The sequence below is a fragment of the Chrysemys picta genome, chromosome 9 (assembly GCF_011386835.1).
Source record: "Chrysemys picta bellii isolate R12L10 chromosome 9, ASM1138683v2, whole genome shotgun sequence".
Taxonomy (NCBI): domain Eukaryota; kingdom Metazoa; phylum Chordata; order Testudines; family Emydidae; genus Chrysemys; species Chrysemys picta.
This window is the reverse complement of record NC_088799.1, coordinates 41,421,122-41,438,363: the sequence shown is the minus strand read 5'-3', so window position 1 is coordinate 41,438,363 and position 17,242 is coordinate 41,421,122. Positions and strand designations below refer to the sequence as shown.

At 42.6% G+C, this 17,242-nt stretch overlaps 1 protein-coding gene across 1 annotated transcript in view; it reads left to right on the top strand.

The window, feature by feature from the left end:
- CLSTN2 (calsyntenin 2) overlaps positions 1 to 17,242 on the top strand; it is a 672,586-nt gene that overhangs the window by 297,499 nt on the left and 357,845 nt on the right. Inside the window, exon 2 of the mRNA XM_005282521.5 lies at positions 16,687 to 16,809. Coding sequence (XP_005282578.1) covers positions 16,687 to 16,809 — 123 coding nt within the window. The remainder of the gene's footprint in view (positions 1 to 16,686; positions 16,810 to 17,242) is intronic.

Genomic DNA, 17,242 nt, shown 5'->3' with positions numbered 1-17,242 from the left:
CTTATGGGAGGGGCTGGTCCCAGATCTTAGACTCTCAGGGGGAAAAGATACACCTACAATGTGTCCATGAGGACATCTGCCCTTACTCCACAGCCTGGGTGAGCATCGGGATTGGCCAGCGGGAGGAAGTCCTCCACATGGGTGTAGCCCCCAGATTGGCCTACCCCGTAGTCCTGGGACGAGACTGGCCAGAATTTAGGGAGATCCTCCAGCAGTATCAACCACCCGCTCCACAAATGAAAGGAGCTACATCTCCAGGAAGGGGACTCTTCGGACACACACCGGAGGCAGACCCCGGGGAAGGGACGTCTACGGCAGGGGAGGTGCCCGCTAACGCCAGACATCCCTCCGTGGAAGACGCACAGACAGAGCTGGAGCTGGATATTGACTTCATGAGGGAGCAGAGAGAAGACCCGACTCTGAGTAGGGCCTGGGAGCAGGCCACTGTCCCCCGGCCCTGGAGAGGACACCTCTCCGAGACCCCCGCAGGGGCCTCGGTTTGAGATCCAGTGGGATCGCCTATATTGGGTGGTTCGGGAACCACAGACACCGGAGCCGCTTCATCAGTTGTTGGTTCCCCGGAGGTTGCGACAAGGCCTCCTACAGTTAGCGCATGCAAACCCATGGGCAGGACACCTGGGGCGGGAAAAGACCCTTCAGAGGGTGGCCCACCAATTTTTTTGGCCCAGCATTCACCAAGAGGTCTGGGAGTATTGCGCGTCTTGCCCAGAGTGCCAGCAGGCCGGACCGAAAGGTGTACCCCGAGCCCCATTAATACCCCTACCCATGGTCAGGGTACACTTTGAACGCATCGGAATGGACTTGGTTGGACCCTTAGAAAGAAGCAAGACAGGGAACTGATTTATTTTAGTAATCGTGGACTACGCGACACGTTACCCCGAGGCTGTTCCCCTCCAAGCAGCCCCGGCGCCGGGGATTGCCGCCAAACCCGTGAAGGTCTTCGCTAGGGTTGGGATACCCGCGGAGCTCCTGACTGACCAGGGGACTAATATATCCTCAAAACTGATAGCTGAGCTGTGCTGCCTCCTGAATATACAGACAATCCGAACGTTGGTGTACCATCCACAAACAGACGGTCTAGTGGAGCGTTTTAATGGTACCCTGAAGTCCATGTTGAAGACAGGGCTGACTCCAGGGTTTTGGCCGCTTTAAAAAAAAAAAAAAAAAGCCGCAATCACGGTCGTGATCTGCGGCGGCAATTTGGCAGGAGGTTCTCTCCGAGCCGGAGTGAGGGACCGTCCGCTGGACGTACCGCCCCTCTCCAGAGTGGCCGCCCCAAGCACCTGCTTGACAAGCTGGTGCCTGGAGACGGCCCTAGTTGCAGAAGTTCATGGAGGAAGACCCTAGCCATTGGGGTACACTATTGCCAGCTCTGCTGTTCGCCATAAGGGAGGTACCCCAAGCATCGACTGGGTTCTCACCCTTCGAACTGTTGTATGGCAGGCAGCCCCGAGGAATCCTGGACCTCCTGAGCTAAGACTGGGAGGCACAGGAGTCGCGAGTACTTAGGACCACTCAGTATGTGCTACGCCTCCGAGAACGGCTCCAAGCCTTGGGAACTTTTGCCCGGGAGAATCTTCTGCGGGCCCAAGAGACACAGGAACAGGTATATAACAGAGGGGCTAAGGTACGGAGTTTTGACCCTGGGGACCGGGTGTTGCTCTTGTTGCCCTCGGCCGACTCAAAGCTCCTTGCCAAGTGGCAGGGGCTTTACGAGGTGATCCGACGGGTCGGGCCTGTAGATTATGAAGTCCGGTTACCCGGACGATGGAGGGACACTCGGACATACCACGTGAATCTTTTGACGGCATGGAAGGCCAGGGAGGCCTTATTCACCATGCCATCGCCCTAGACCCAGAACTGGGACTGGTAGCCGGAGAACCCCTAGACCCAAGGCCGGCTACACTGGGGACTGGCCTCACCACAGCACAGTGGGGCGAAATATCACAGCTCATAAAGGAGTTCCCCGATGTGCTATCAACCCACCTGGGACGAACCAACCTTATGAGTCATCATATTGCGATGACACCCGGCCAGAAGGTGAGGGACAACCATCGACCACTGTCCCGGAAGATGTGGGCCACAGAACAACAGGAATTGGATACAATGCTGGAGATGGGCGTGGTCGAGGAGTCAAAGTGAATGGCGCAGTCCAATCGTTCTGATCGCAAAACCCGACGGGACCCCCCGATTCTGTATCGATTTCCGGAAGGTGAATGCTATCTCGCGGTTCGATGCGTACCCAATGCCACGGGTGGAAGAACTCCTAGAACGACTCGGGGGAGCGAGGTATTTGTCAACCCTAGATTTAACCAAAGGGTACTGGCAAATCCCCCTTACACCAAATTCCCGGGAAAAAACTGCCTTCCCAACACCATTTGGCCTCTTCCACTTTGTAACCATGCCATTCGGGTTATATGGGGCCGCAGTGACTTTTCAGCGGCTGATGAATAAGCTCTTGCTACCTCACGACTGATGCGCAGTGGCGTATATAGACAACACTGTGGTCTACAGTAACAATTGGAAGGACACCTCACGGGGTCCTCCAGGCCCTCAGAGCAGCCGGACTCTCGGCCAACCCGGCGAAATGCCATCTTGGACAGGAAGAGGTGACCTACCTCGGGTACGTCGTAGGGGGAGGGAAATTGCGCCCTCAAATCAATAAGGTGCAAGCCCTTATGGATACACTCACGCCCAGAACAAAGAAGGAGGTGCGCCAGTTTCTGAGACTGCCTGGGTACTATCGCCGCTTTGTACCAAACTTCGCGTCCATAACAGCCCCCATGTCAGACCTGATGAAGAATTCTCAGCCGCGACAGGTACAGTGGTCCGATCCGTGTGACAAGGCCTTCAGGATTCTGAAAGAACGGCTCACACAGGAACCGGTCCTGCGGCACCGCGATTTTACAAAGGAGTTCATACTCCAAACGGACGCTTTGGAAGTAGGCTTAGGGGCCGTGCTTTCCCAAGAATGGGAGGGGGAGGAACACCCAGTACTGTATCTGAGTCGCAAATTATTTCCTCGAATACACTACTCAACGATAGAGAAAGAGGCCCTGGCCGTGAAATGGGCTATCGATGCCCTGTGCTATTATTTACTGCGGAACACCTTCAAATTGATCACTGACCATGCCCCCCTCAGGTGGATAAACAGCATGAAAGACGCAACCCCCCGAATCCTTCGCTGGTACCTGTCACTCCAACCATATGACTTCCGCGTGTTTCATCGTCCGGGTAAGGCTCACGCTAACACGAATTTATTTTCTAGACAGGGAGAGGAGGATGGGGAGACGGACTGCCCCTGGGGGTCCTCTTAAGGTTGTGTGTGTGTGCGTGACTGGGTCGGCTTACCCCGCACTAGCCCAGATAGGGTTAAACCCCAGGTGTTGACAGCAGAAGTCCTGCTTTCCTGGCAAGACTGGGCATGCTCCAAGTGCTCTAGTAGTATAAAAGGAGGGAGACTGGCTCATTCTGGGTGGGAGGCCGAACACAGGGAGAATCGACGTCTCATGGGAAACCCCATCACAGACTCAGGTAGGAAGTGACCCAGGGAGAGTGCTGGAGTGGTACCTCCCACCCAGGGAAACTCAGCGTGTTTCGGCAGGACCCCCCGCTGAGTCAGTGGCAAGCAGCTACTCCACTGTTAGGGCCCTGGGTCGGGGCCTGGTGGAGTCGGGTGTGCCCAGGCCCCCCTACCGGGGCAGCCACCCCCCCAACACTATAGACTCTGACCGCTAGGCCATGCTGCCCTGCACCAGAGGATGGCGCTATAGACTCTGGCCACTAGGCCACGCTGCCCTGCACCAAAGGGAGTGCTATAGACTCTGGCTGCTAGGCCATGCTGCCTGGTGCTGAAGGGCTGCTTTATGGACTGTAACTGATAGGCCACACTGCCCTGACCCCAGAAGCATGGATTCTCACAGAGCGCTATAGACTCTGGCCGCTAGGCCACGCTGCCCAGCGCTGAAGGGCTGCTTTATGGACTGTGACTGATAGGCCATGCTGCCCTGACCCCAGGAGCCTGGACCATCACAGTCTACATCTGACAAGTATACTAAACAAGGTAATGAAAAGAGGAGGAGCCGATTTCACTGGACAAAAGGTCAGCAGTAGAAAGAAAGGTGGCCAAAATGGATTTTGAGTAGAGCTGAATTAATTAATTAGGAAGGATAACTTTATCTGATTACCACCCTTTTCTGTTCAAGAGATAACTGTGGGTAAATCATGACTTCCTCATAGTTACTCATAATTAAAGAGTATCAGACAATTATTTTGGGGGCAGTCTGTACGGATTGACTGTGAACAGTTCTCTCTGAGTATTCAATATTAGTTTTGTGCTATTCAAGCTCCAATGCTTAGTTGTGGATCAGATAAATCACACGGAATTATTTTTTTAGTTTCCTGCTTATTCATACCAGAAGATTGTGCACATTCAGGCATGTGTAACCCAAGATAACGAGGTTGGGCTTTATACATTTGTAGTCTTGCAGCAAACCTTGATAGATCCATTTTCAGGGACTGAACCCTGGATTTCTGAATCTAGACGCATGTGTCTCTATTGCATGAGCTGAATGACCACAAACATTAGCTTGCAAGGTGCGGCACACTCCTGACACGTAATGTGGTCCAATACCTAAAGGTGACAAATAGCCACACTGTGCAGCATGAATTATACACAAAAATTAAATCATTGTTTTTCAGAAATACACTGTGCTACTTTGAAGTTGACTGTTTGCAAGTACGGGTGACACTGAAACATATTCATATTAATATCCTGGAATATGAATGTAAGAGGAGTGTGATTATGGCCAAAGTGAATTTATTTTAAAATAGAAGTGAATGAGTGGAATGCTCTTGGGTTTCTTGTTTCAGTAGTTGATTGAAGGGATGCAATCTATAGAAATTTCTTCCATTGGCAGCTGCAAAATTTAGCTACCAGCCAAAGAGAGGACAGTATTTAATTGATATGAAGAAGTAAACTTCTCATCTGAGTAATTGGGAGATGGAGAGGAAACAGCCATGCACATTGAAACCTTGAAAGGGAGAATTTGTAAAAGTTTTATGACTAAACGTAACTTTTGTTGTGTCTGTAATCTTCATAGAGCCAGGAGGAAACTCTGTCTTAGAAGTTGATGAATGGAGTACAAGGGGTTGGAATCCACAAGAAAGGTTTGGGGGAGGGGAGGAAGAAAGGCCCCATTTTGAGAACCTCACTCCTGGAGCAGATGTGGGTTTCTGGCCACCTTCCTCTATGCCTGGCCTGATCATTTTGTAGATCAGCTCTCTTAGTGCCTTATAAAGATGGCACAAGATTTGGTCCTTAGTGATCACAACTTTTAGTGGATTATTCTGTACTGGATATATAGAGAGATATATACAGTATATATAATTCCCATTGACTTCACTGGGGTCTGGATTTCACCCTATAATTGTATGTAAACATACAAAAATAAGTTGCTATAAATGTAGCATATTAGAAGTAAAACATGGGATCGCTGACAGCAACAAAAAGTACCTACTTGGGTATCAGTACATCATAGTTCAGTGAACTGTATAACATGTGAAAGCAAGTATGCTGTGAGAGACTGTGACCAGCAGAATGAAATTGTTTCTGTTCACTTTCCCAGTACGTATAAAATGTGTTTGTGTGTGATAAGCCTCTTTCTAGAATTCAGGAAATTGCACCATTCTGTCTTGATGTTAATTTAGTCACAGATTATTGTTTTCCTCATACCGAAAGAGGCATATGTTTTTGAAACACCAATAATGTAATCTAATTTTCTCTCAATCTAAAAGCCATAAAGGGTTAGTGGACTAATATGACAATGGACAAAATACCTGAAAATTGGCATAACTCGGTGTTATTTTCATCTCCTTTTATGTTTTTGTATTTGAGTTGACTTGCCTTGTTTCTAATTTAAATGTAATTTTAGTGTATTTGAAAACCACTAATATATACTAAAGTGAGAGTGCATGCAACCTATTACAGAGTACCCCAATTATATTCCAGTCCTATTGGACTCCTGTCCTTTCTATGTCACAGATATATTTATATTGCTTTGTTTGAGGCTCTCCCTTATTCCCCCTAAAGAAACACTTAACACTGGTTATGTTTACTTCATCTCACTTGGAATGTGCAATTGCAAGTTCAAACCAATTGTCTGTTTCAAAGTTGATTTCTGCAATATGCCAAGCCAGCCTTTCATATATAGCTCTGCAATGTAAAAAGTAGTATTGCAGGCTCCAGTACACGATCAGCTTGCTGGGGGATTTATAACTTATTGCTTATTCAGTAGCCTAATAAGGCATTAGAAAGACCCTCTTTCTTTCTTGTGCTCTGTAAGGTAGCAAGATAAGAAACCAGTTTGCTAGAGCGCAGACCTTCTAAGGACTAGATTCAGAAAAGCCTCCGTTCTCAGGAAATCTAAACACGAGCTTCAGTTTCATTGAGTTCAATGGGACTTCAAGCACAAGCTTAAAGTGCTTTCTTGAATTGGGGCCTAGAGGCCCAGTCCTGAAAGGTTCTGAACATCCTCAGTTTCTGTTGAATTCAGTAGGAGTTGAAGGCCCAATTAGCATTGGGTTCTAAGGGCCTAATCTGAAGTTCCTTGAAGTCAGTTCACAAACAGCCTTAAAGAGATGACCTGATAACGGGGGTTAGACTGTCTCAGATTAAAAACAACCCTTAGATTGGGAGAACATACTGAGTGAGTAATTTTAAATAAAAAAATATTTTCCCTGTTGCAGCTACTTAGAAAACCCAGAAAACTTAAATCTAAACTTTTCACAGGTATGGAAATTAACAGTTAAGTCACCTAGACAATATTAACTCTGCCCCTGTATCAGTGCCAGCCTTTAATCCTCACTTCTGTGTTCCTTTGATGCCTGGCTTGTTGGGTGCTATTTTAGATCAAGCACACTTTCCAAGGGCTTTATGAAATCTGCAGTCATCTTACATTTGGAAATACCATTATACTGTACTGTTGCCTTTCACCCAGTTTCCTTTGGTTGCCATTTCTCCCCCTCCCCCGATTAAGGGCTTTCACCATGTCTACATCCATTTTCAGTTTAGAGAGATACTGTCCGTATATAGTTTGCATGTGGAATATTGAAAGTGATCACTAGAGGACTATTTTATACATATGTTTCCAGTATTTGGTATGATACTTTGTGGCCACAATAGCTTTTGGTCAAAATGTTCAGAACTGGGGGCCAGATTTTCAAAGGCCCACCACTACAGCTGGTCAGATATTATGCTGAAATAAAGAGAGGGGATGTTTAGCCTGCTTCTTATGGCAGTAATTTGGGAAATCCAGGTTCAAGACACTCCTCTGCCCATTTCAGAACTATGTGAGTTGGAAAACCCCGCACTCAAGTAGGCAGAGTTGGGGACTTGCATCTGGGTCTCCCTTATCCCAGAGCAGTCACATTCTGACTTCCTGAATCAAAAAGCTCAGGTGTTGATCTGAAAAATGGACATATTCAGACCACTCTGTTTTTGTGCAACTTTTGAAGGGTTTTGTTTTCATTCCAATTTGAGTGAATGAAAACAAATGATCAAACCTTGAAAGTTGCCACAAAAGGGAATTGTGATCCTCTGGTCAGTTCTACTCAACATCACAACAAGATGCAGGTTGTCAGAAGAACCCAACAGTTCCTATTGTAATATTTATTAATGTCTAGCTGTGACAACCCAGCACCCAACTTGTTGAGCTTTTTTGCAAATCTGAACTAAGATTGGGCTCTTAATTCTATGTTTAAACACCCAAATAAAACTGGCCTCGTTTTCAAAGTGCATTACCACCTATAATTTCCTTTGACTTCAGTGGGACTTGTGCATCCTCAGTACCTCTGAAAATCAGATAATTTTAATATGGATTTAGGAGCCAAACTTTAGATGATGAGGTTTGAAAGTTTTTATCTTTTGCTCTTTTCAAGTTAATATTGTTATTATCTGCCGCAAGGAGGCATCTATATATAGAAACTCTAGCTTTCATGATAATTGTTGGAAGTAGGATATTTTAGTGAAGATGGGGACAGTGTAGCCTGTACGGAGTCTGCATGATCTCTGCATGGTTTAAGGCACTGTAACTGTTGGGATTAAATAGTTATAGATGGGTAAGGTTGTCTCAAAACTTGTTTTTCAGGTCAGAATTAAGGTGGTCTGTGTTCATCCGTTTTTCATAGTTTAAAATGTTTGCTTCCTTTAAGTTTTTAACTCAACTCTTAATTCCCAGGATTTTAATAGTTTTTATTTCTTTTCTTTTTAATGGCAATGGTTTTTTTAAATCTTTAGCTGACTGACCTTTAATTAACTCCATTTTAGCAAAGGGCTTTTTGTCTGGGAATTTCACACCTTCTGACATGTATTAGGAGGTAGGTAGCAAGATGCCATGTGAAGCTGCTAAGCACCATATGGCACAAAGGAAATGGGGGACAGGAAGCTCTGCAGAGGACAGGCTCATGGGATCCTGTAGCACAATGGTTCTCAACCAGGGGTCGAAGGCCCCCTAGGGGGCCGTGAGCAAGTTTCAGGTGGTCCACCAAGCAGGGCCCGCATTAGACTCACTGGGGCCCTCGGCAGAAAGCCAAAGCCCCACTGCTTGGGGCTGAAGCCAAGGGCTCTGACCCTGCCATCTAAGGTTGAAGCCGAAGCCTGAGCACGGGGGGGGGCCCTGTGGCATGGGGCCCCAGGCAATTGCCCTGCTTCCTATCCCCTAACGCCAGCCTTGGCTTTTATATACAGAAAACGAGTTATTGTGGCACAGCTGGGCCATAGAGTTTTTATAGCATGTTGCGTGGGGAGGGGGCTCAGAAAGAAAAAGGTTGAGAACCCCTGCTGTAGCATGTAGGAGCCCTGCGTGGCTTCTGGCTTCCAAGGCATCTCCCAACCGCATCTCCCAGTCTTCCTCTGTTTCCCTGATTCCATGCTTTTATTCCTGCTCCAAACCTGACCTTTAAGTCCATAGATCCCTTTATGGTCCTTAATAGGACAGCAGAAAGTATTGGCCTGCTGAATACTCTACTGAGGCTCATAGCAGTTCTTGCAGACTTTACAAAAGAGTGGATGCTCTTGCTTTTACTCTGGTGTTTTGCATGTTGAATGCACTTTCAGTGGACAACAGAGGGTGAAACATTTTTGGAAGAGGGTTTAATGGAATTCAAAGGCTTGTAATCACGAACCTTGCAGGTACAGAGTATGAGAGTGCAGTGTTAATGGTGCATACAATTTTTAATGAATCAGCCCCTAAGTATAATTACCAAAAAAGATTAATGTTCTTATCCTAGGTGCTGCAAATTATTTGCATTGCATTTTTATGTTGATGGTTAATAAAGTAATAGAAGGGAGGGCAAGAAAAATATTGAGTGTGGCTATAATTCTTCTGTGGCTTAATTGAATACAGGTATGAATTCAGAAATTCTACTATGGATTTCACTGCTGCCCAGTTATATTTTCCTATTAAAGGAATAATCTTCATGGCTATGCATGTAATTTTATTAGAAATGTTTTCATAGGAGGCCTTCCGTAAAGAAAGGATTGAAAATATAAACTGCCTTATTTTCTAGACTTTAAAAATTATTATAATTGGTGCATGGTAGAACCTAATACACCTCTACCCAGATATAACGCGACCTGATATAACACGAATTCGACTATAATGTGGTAAAGCAGTGCTCCAGGGGGGCGGGGCTGTGCACTCTGGAAGATCAAAGCAAGTTTGATATAACACGGTTTCACCTATAACGTGGTAAGATTTCTTTTGTTCCCGAGGACAGCATTATTTCGGGGTAGAGGTGTATATTAAAGGTTGGAAAATGGTTGTCTTTCTGACCCTTTTTTTTCACCTGTTGATAAACTTCCATCTAATCACACTATTTTGCTGGAATTCTTCATGCACTGAACATTCTTTTCTTTGAAAGTTTGAACAAAATTCCATCCGCTATTTTTGGAGACTGAGGGCTAAAAATATTTTTTTTTCTCTCTGCCTCCTTCACTGCAGTGTTAATTTTAAACACTCATTGAGGACATTGAAATGTGAATATTACGGAACACAGGCATTTGTTCCTTTTTTCCTCTTTAATTAAAAACACACAGTATCAATGTTAAAATCACAAGGACTCTGAAAATTCAGATGTTAAGATTCTAACAGCAACACAAGCTCAGAAAGATTGCAGATTTCTTCTATTAATTTCCAATTTTTCTCTGTTTTAAATGTATATGTCAGTATATTACTGTAGGTCATAAAGTATATAGCATAAAGTATAAAAGTATAATGCAGCTAATTAAAACTGCCTTTGGAAACTTTTTTTAGTTTGACTTTATGATTTGAACGGTGCAGCCCTAATGACCGCACCACACCTCTGGGGAAGCGGGGGGAGGCAGGATTTGGCTGTCTGGCTGAATAAAGAAAATAGCGCTTTATGGTGGGGGGGAGAGAGAAAGAGGCAAAGTGCTGCAAAAGGGGATAAGGGGCAACACTGACTTATCCCCTGGAATCCAGGTGGGTGGAAGGGCTTAAAAGGGGCAGCCTGTGCAGTGAAACCTCCTTTCACACAGAGCAGGCTGAGGCAGCACCCATCATCCCCCCTTTAGGTGGTGAAATACCAGGTTTGACCAAGACCTGCTGTGGGTATTGCACTAGCTGCCTCTTTTTAGGGGAGCTGGGAAGGAATTTTTCCCTTCTGACCAGATGGCTTAGGTGGAGTTGGGTTTTTTCACCTTCCCCACAGTAGGTTCAGGGAAGGCTTTGTTCATGCGTGGCATGAAGGGAGGTAGGCTATATGTCATAACTCTTTATAGAAGTGGGGTGGATGTCCAGTGCAGGTACTCCATAGGGAAGGGACACAGTGACCAGATAAATGACTTGGTAAAGAACTTAAAAAGAAGATGTTGATTAAAGGAATGGAACAGGGTAGTGGGGGGAGTGCATGGGACTCCTATGATTGGCACGGCAGGAAGCCAGCCCCCCTTTCTTATAGTCCACCTTAACCCTCCTATGAGGGAGGGCAGATGGTAAGGTCCCACCAATGAGTTGGCTGGTGGACCTGGATGGAAAAAGATGGGGGGCCTGGCAGAAGTCCCCTGAGAAGTTATTGAAAGAACCTGGGGGTTACTTTTATCTGCCGGGTAGTCCCAGACATCTAATAATAAAGTTGTGGTCTGATTAAAACCATATGTAATGTCTCCTGTCCTTGTTTCGGTATAGCTGGACAATGTTACATCAACATAGTCAGTGCATTCATAAGCTGACATGGGTCAAAACCAAAATCTCAAGTCTGAGAGTTTACATTCAAACCTCTGGCTCTGAACTCTCCTGTACAATTTAGGGTCTGGATTAAATTCAAGACACTGAAGGGGCCTGCTTTTAGCATGTGTTTTGTATGTGTGCCAGGATGGCAGGACTCACAAGGAACATCAGCTGATCCCACAGGATTTCTGTCACTTTCTGCCAAAATCTCCTGGGACCAGCTCATGAAACTTCAATGGAGTCAAACCTGCTTAGCCTCAAACATAATCTCTGCACCCAAAGCCTAAACATAATCTGGTTCTGAAACACCTTGTGCTCAGAGTATCTCCAGCAAGTTTACACAGTTAATTGTAGTATCTATAGTTATAAATGAATATTTTAATAATGCAGTACTCTTCCCCCCGTCTTTAGTTTTATCCCTTTTGCTCTCTATTTGTAGCACATCCTACCTTGCATTAATGTTTACAACCCGCAGCTAGTACTGCCTATGATAGTAGGGACATAACCACAGTACCAGTAAATGATTTGTGCTCTTCTATAATGTAGAGAATTTCCTACCCCTCAGACATCTGGAGTCCTGGATGGAGCACAACAAGGAAATGACTTTTTCTCAGATTTTACTGCTGTCTTTGGAGCAGTGCAGTGCTGGAGTTTTGACTCCTTATTATAGTTATCTGAAAAATTTGTCTGTAGTCTTCTTAAGATGATGCTTTTGATGGTAGTCATTCACCTCCAAATGTGTTTTTTGGGTAGGTTGTAGAAGGAATTCTGTTAAAAAGCCTCTTTCTGAATCTTGCTAGTAGTTTAACTTCATTTTAGAAGAAGCAATTTCCATGTATCTTTCATATTAAGAGGCAATACTGTCAGAACATAAGAACAACCGTACTGGGTCATACATAGGCTCTCCTAGTAGAGTACTTAGAGGCCCCTTACCAGCAAGATACTATCTGCTTGACCAATCACCCATTCATATTTATGTATAGTTTATAGTCTCCTTGATTAATAGGTTAGCTAGATAGCACAAGGCTACAGAAACTCATAAAAAGTCTGGAGGAAAATGTGATTTAATTGCTTGTCAGAGTAGATACAATAAAATCCACTATATATGCAATACTATAATATACACTAAACTTGAAATTTGCAGATGCCATCTTAAAAGCACACTATCCACTCAACTCAAGGCAGATAAGATATGGTAGCTGTGCTTTTGAAAGTGTTGCTTGTGTTTGTTTTTTTCATTTTATTCCAATGGTGCTGTAATTAACTTTATCAGTAAATATGTCGGAAGGAGTACTAAGGCACACTAGTTTTGACATGAATGAACTTGTTCAAACTATTTTATACATAAAGATTCTCAATCTCATAACATAAAAAGATGTATTTAAATTAATTGTTGGATTATATAATGCATCACATTTATTTTTTATTTAGTGGATTGATTTTTTTTTCTTGTAATACTAGTGGGCTCTTTCAGGCATATGTTTTTCTCTGAAAATTAAGTAGTAGCATTAACTAAGATTACTACTTATTCCTGCACCAAATTGGATTCTTCTGCTGTTTTAGATGGTAAGACTTTTTAATAGAATTTCATTTAATAGAAGAAACTTGCACTGTTGGGAAGACTCTCAAAGCCCTGTTCTGTTTGGTGTCGCAGAACTCTAGATATTGTGGTAAATCTGTAAGAGGGATGAGACCAACATTGGAAAAGAAATCTTCTTTTGTTTCAGAGTAGCAGCCGTGTTAGTCTGTTTGTAGTTTAAACTCACATTATTTATCCAAGATGGGTCAGAAGGATCCAATCTAGAAAATATGACACAGGGAAACTAGAGGATAAAAGGAAATATTGTTTAAAGTACACGTAAAAAACATGATTTAGAACACATGCTATAATTGCTGAGAGGGAATAGGAGGCAGATGATTTATTTTGGAGATTTTTGTTTAAAATATATTAATATTATTAAAGTAAAAGAAAATGTAGCATGAAATGAAGATGAGAAACATTGTATACTTGGAAGATAAGGGCAACTGGAAGAAAAGAAAATGTATAATTAAATATATGCATTTCACAAGGCTTGAAATGAAAATCTGTTCATTGTTCAAAAAAAAAAATCCCATTTCTACAAGGATGCTGTGTATGAATGGGAGACTATCAAAGATGTCTGAAATGTGTACATTATGTTGGGGCTAGTATTATTCTGATATCCTGAAACTGATTTTTCCATATTAGAGAATAAATGTATTCACTGATCACAAATTAAGAAAAAATATATTATTTAAATACCACATATTATGAAGGTGTATTGGAGTATATGTTCACTACTGAATGAGACATCTTTGCCTACAGAAGAGAAAAAAGCTACACTCGGGTACCAACTTGTAATTCCAATATTATGTATTCCATATTCTAAAACTAGAATTGCAGAAATAGTAGAAAAGACTTGCCTGTTTTTAGTTATAGGGAACTGTTTTAGAAGTATAGGTCTTCTGCTACTGAAGAATAATTTTGCTCTAAAATAGCTAGATTAAATAATTTATTTTCAGATTCATAAAAGGCATATTATCTGAAGCTTTTAGAATGCTTTTAAAAAGATGCACATTGTAAACTGCCTGCAAATAATTTTGAAGTAGTATTTTTGTTTTGTCCCTTGGCTTTCCTTCTCTCTCCCCCACCCAGTCTCAACTTTTGGGCTAAGTTGTACTAATTGCTCCTGATGGAAGTCAGGGTGTTGTAGAAGTTATATAGAGTACAAGACCACTTTTTTTGGGAAGTGTGGGTGTTAAGACCATGGTCAACCATTGACCACTGTCAATACTGGCACATACCAGGGGAAAAGTGAAAGGCTATAGATTTCCAATCACTTGAGTAATCAACTAATTCTAGGACAATTTGTGCTCAAACCTATGGTTAGAAGAGCTGAAAGAGAAGATTTATTTTATGGTAACTCAGACAGCAATTTAACAACAACAGAATTATCCAGACCGGGTGGTTTTCTACGTAAGACACAAAATGAGCTGGCTTGGGTACACACATTGTCAGAAAAGTGTACTGTGCAGAGATTTCATTTTTCATGTGAACTCCCACTTAGTGGTTGGTTATTGATAGATTTTATCTGCTGTCAATCAAAAAGCATCTCCTTTTTTTTGTATAGTGCCTATAGAGAGGTGCCCCCAATGCCAATCAAGACCTTTGGATACTATCATAATAATTAATATGTATGGATGTATGTGTTCAGGATTTTCACAAATTCAGATAAAAATACAGTATAATTCCAGTATCCTACATATTGGAGTCCAAATGTGTAGTACACAGATAATAAAGATCTCACCTCTCACATTGCAACCCCTACAGGCCCGTTGTTAGTGATCAAAAAAATCCATTATTTGCACAATTCTAGTGGAAAGGCTTATGGTGGTGATGTGCCTCAGGCCTTCTTTATTGTACTTACAGTGCTAATATTTTTAAAACGTTGATGATACATTAACTAAGAAGCAGTGCTCATGAACTCATTCAATTTTGTGTGATGTTGCTGACTTTAAAGCAACAAGGCATATAGTTTTTCTAACTGAGCAAAACAAATTTTTAAGTTAATACATTAAAAACAATGAAAAATGAGATTGTAACTATGAAGCCTTTCTAATGAATGTGTCAGCAGGAACAATCGTTAGCAGACCATAATGTTTTCAAGAAGTGGACTGTTGACAGCTTATTTTTAATACTATAAGGATTGCTGACCTGCTCAGATCATCCATAGAGCTTGACTGTACCCCCGCTTGGAAGAATGTACCCTTTTTGGCACCCCTCTGGATTTATCTGTTAGAATGTGGATCCATGTGGAGGGAGGTGACAAGTGGTGGGTGAAAAGTAGACAGGTCCAGGGGGTTAGGTGATCATAATCTAATTGCATATCATCACCCTGCCCCCCCTTCATATTTTGAGATAATCTTTTATGGGGATGTGGTTCGTTGTGCCAGCCAGACCCCAAAGCTGGTGTGTAGGCATGGGTGCCCCAGCTTCCTGTGTACCCTACACGTTTTGTGGACCAGCACCTATTCTATGTAACAGTGCAGGTATCTAAAACTGACTCTCTTGATTTGAAGGAAATATATTAGGGCAACCTCCCCAGACACTTGTTCCTTCCTGTGTGTTTTACCATAGGACAAGGCATTTAGGACCTGTGTTATTTGTAAAATTAGGGATTTTATTATTATTATTATTTTATTTTGGTGGCAGATTTATTGTAAATGATCCCATTTGGTCCTATTTGTGTTTGCTTTACAAGTCAACCCTAGATTTTGGTTGAAGGCATTTCTGTTAGCCCTCCAGATGTTCTCACCAATATCTGGTACACAAATAAATAATATGTTTGAAAAGTAACTTGTATCAGAACTTGCAAAGTCCAATGATGAAAATATGTTGTTCCTTGTTGCTTGGGAAATATCTTCTAATAGTTATTAATTTATTTGAGTTCCACTGTAAGTCTGCTGTAGAAGCTCCCAAAACAGAACATTCAGATTTTGGTTTAGGAGGCTATATTTGTAGACAAAAGTTATTAGTAACATTTCTTTTAGATATTAAAAAGCAAAAGTGAATGACCATTATCTTCTTTATACCAAATAGTGGAGAAGAAAGTGTGTGGTGGTAAACCTCCTGACTCCCAGTCAGATACTTCATGTTGTCTTCCCACCTTAGTGATAAGCTTCAAGTGGGATCAGAATGTGAAATGCTTAATAACAGTTGGGGCCCAGATGTTCAGAAAGACCTCTGCACCCATATAGCCATCTAAATGAGTCCAGATTTTCAAAAGTCCTAGAGCTGGTTTGAAAAAAGAAAATTTGTCATAATGAAAAACTTCAACATTTGTGTTTTGGTCTGAGTGTGAGTGAAGCCTCCAAAATCTTTAAAATTGCCCACAAAAAGGAATTTTCAAAAAAATCTAGGCACCCAGGCTAGTTGTGAGTTGCTGCCAGCCTAGTTTCGATTGGAAGGTTTAACAAATTGACGCGTTCCTATGGAACGTTTAGATTCTATCAAATCAGCATTTTCCAACTGGAAAAACTGTTCCATCAGAAAATCTTTGACTGGATGTACTTAGCATCCAGGAGTTCTCATTGTGTCAGGTACAGCCAGGGTTGTCCTGTATTGAAAATCTGGCAATTTTTCTTCATACCTAAACTGGAGCTGTGCCCAACTGAAAACCTGGACCATAATGTTCCTAGTTGTTTGTTTCCTCACCAGTAAACTGGATATGATATCTACAGTACATGGGTTGTATGACATAAAGTGGTTATGTATTAATAGTGTTAATATCGTAATGAGTGACATACGACAGTACTGTTTCTTTTTAAAAATATACTAAATGAACTGGCTGAGAAATGTATCAAACGAGTTAAATACATTCTTTATTTTGTTTTCTAGTGAACAAACACAAACCATGGATAGAAACTTCCTATCACGGAGTCATTACTGAAAACAATGATACTGTCATTTTGGATCCTCCTCTGGTTGCTTTGGATAAGGATGCTCCTGTTCCCTTTGCAGGTAGGAAAACACACAAACAATGTAATTTGTGATTGCTGAATGCATGATAACTTACTAGAGAACAGCTGCAAGCAGTTTGTGTGCAGCACAATGATAGTATCCTCTAAGTGATACTAATACCACCAAAGGTTCGATTGTCTGTCTGTCGGATTTGGATATTGGGCCCATAGACCTTGAAATGAGATGTTTCAGAATGAATGTCTGCTAATTTGTTGTGGGCAGGAGACGTTATACATGGTGCATTGTAGTAAGCTTGTACAGCCAACGTTTATTTTTTTTAATGAAAACATGGGGAGATATGTAAGGAAACCTGATTTGATAACATTAATTACCATTCTGTTTGCCTAAACAAATCCTATATAACTAAACTATTTTACTGGTACAGCTGTGGAGTAAACTATGTAAGTAGTATTCAAAGACACTTGCATACTAT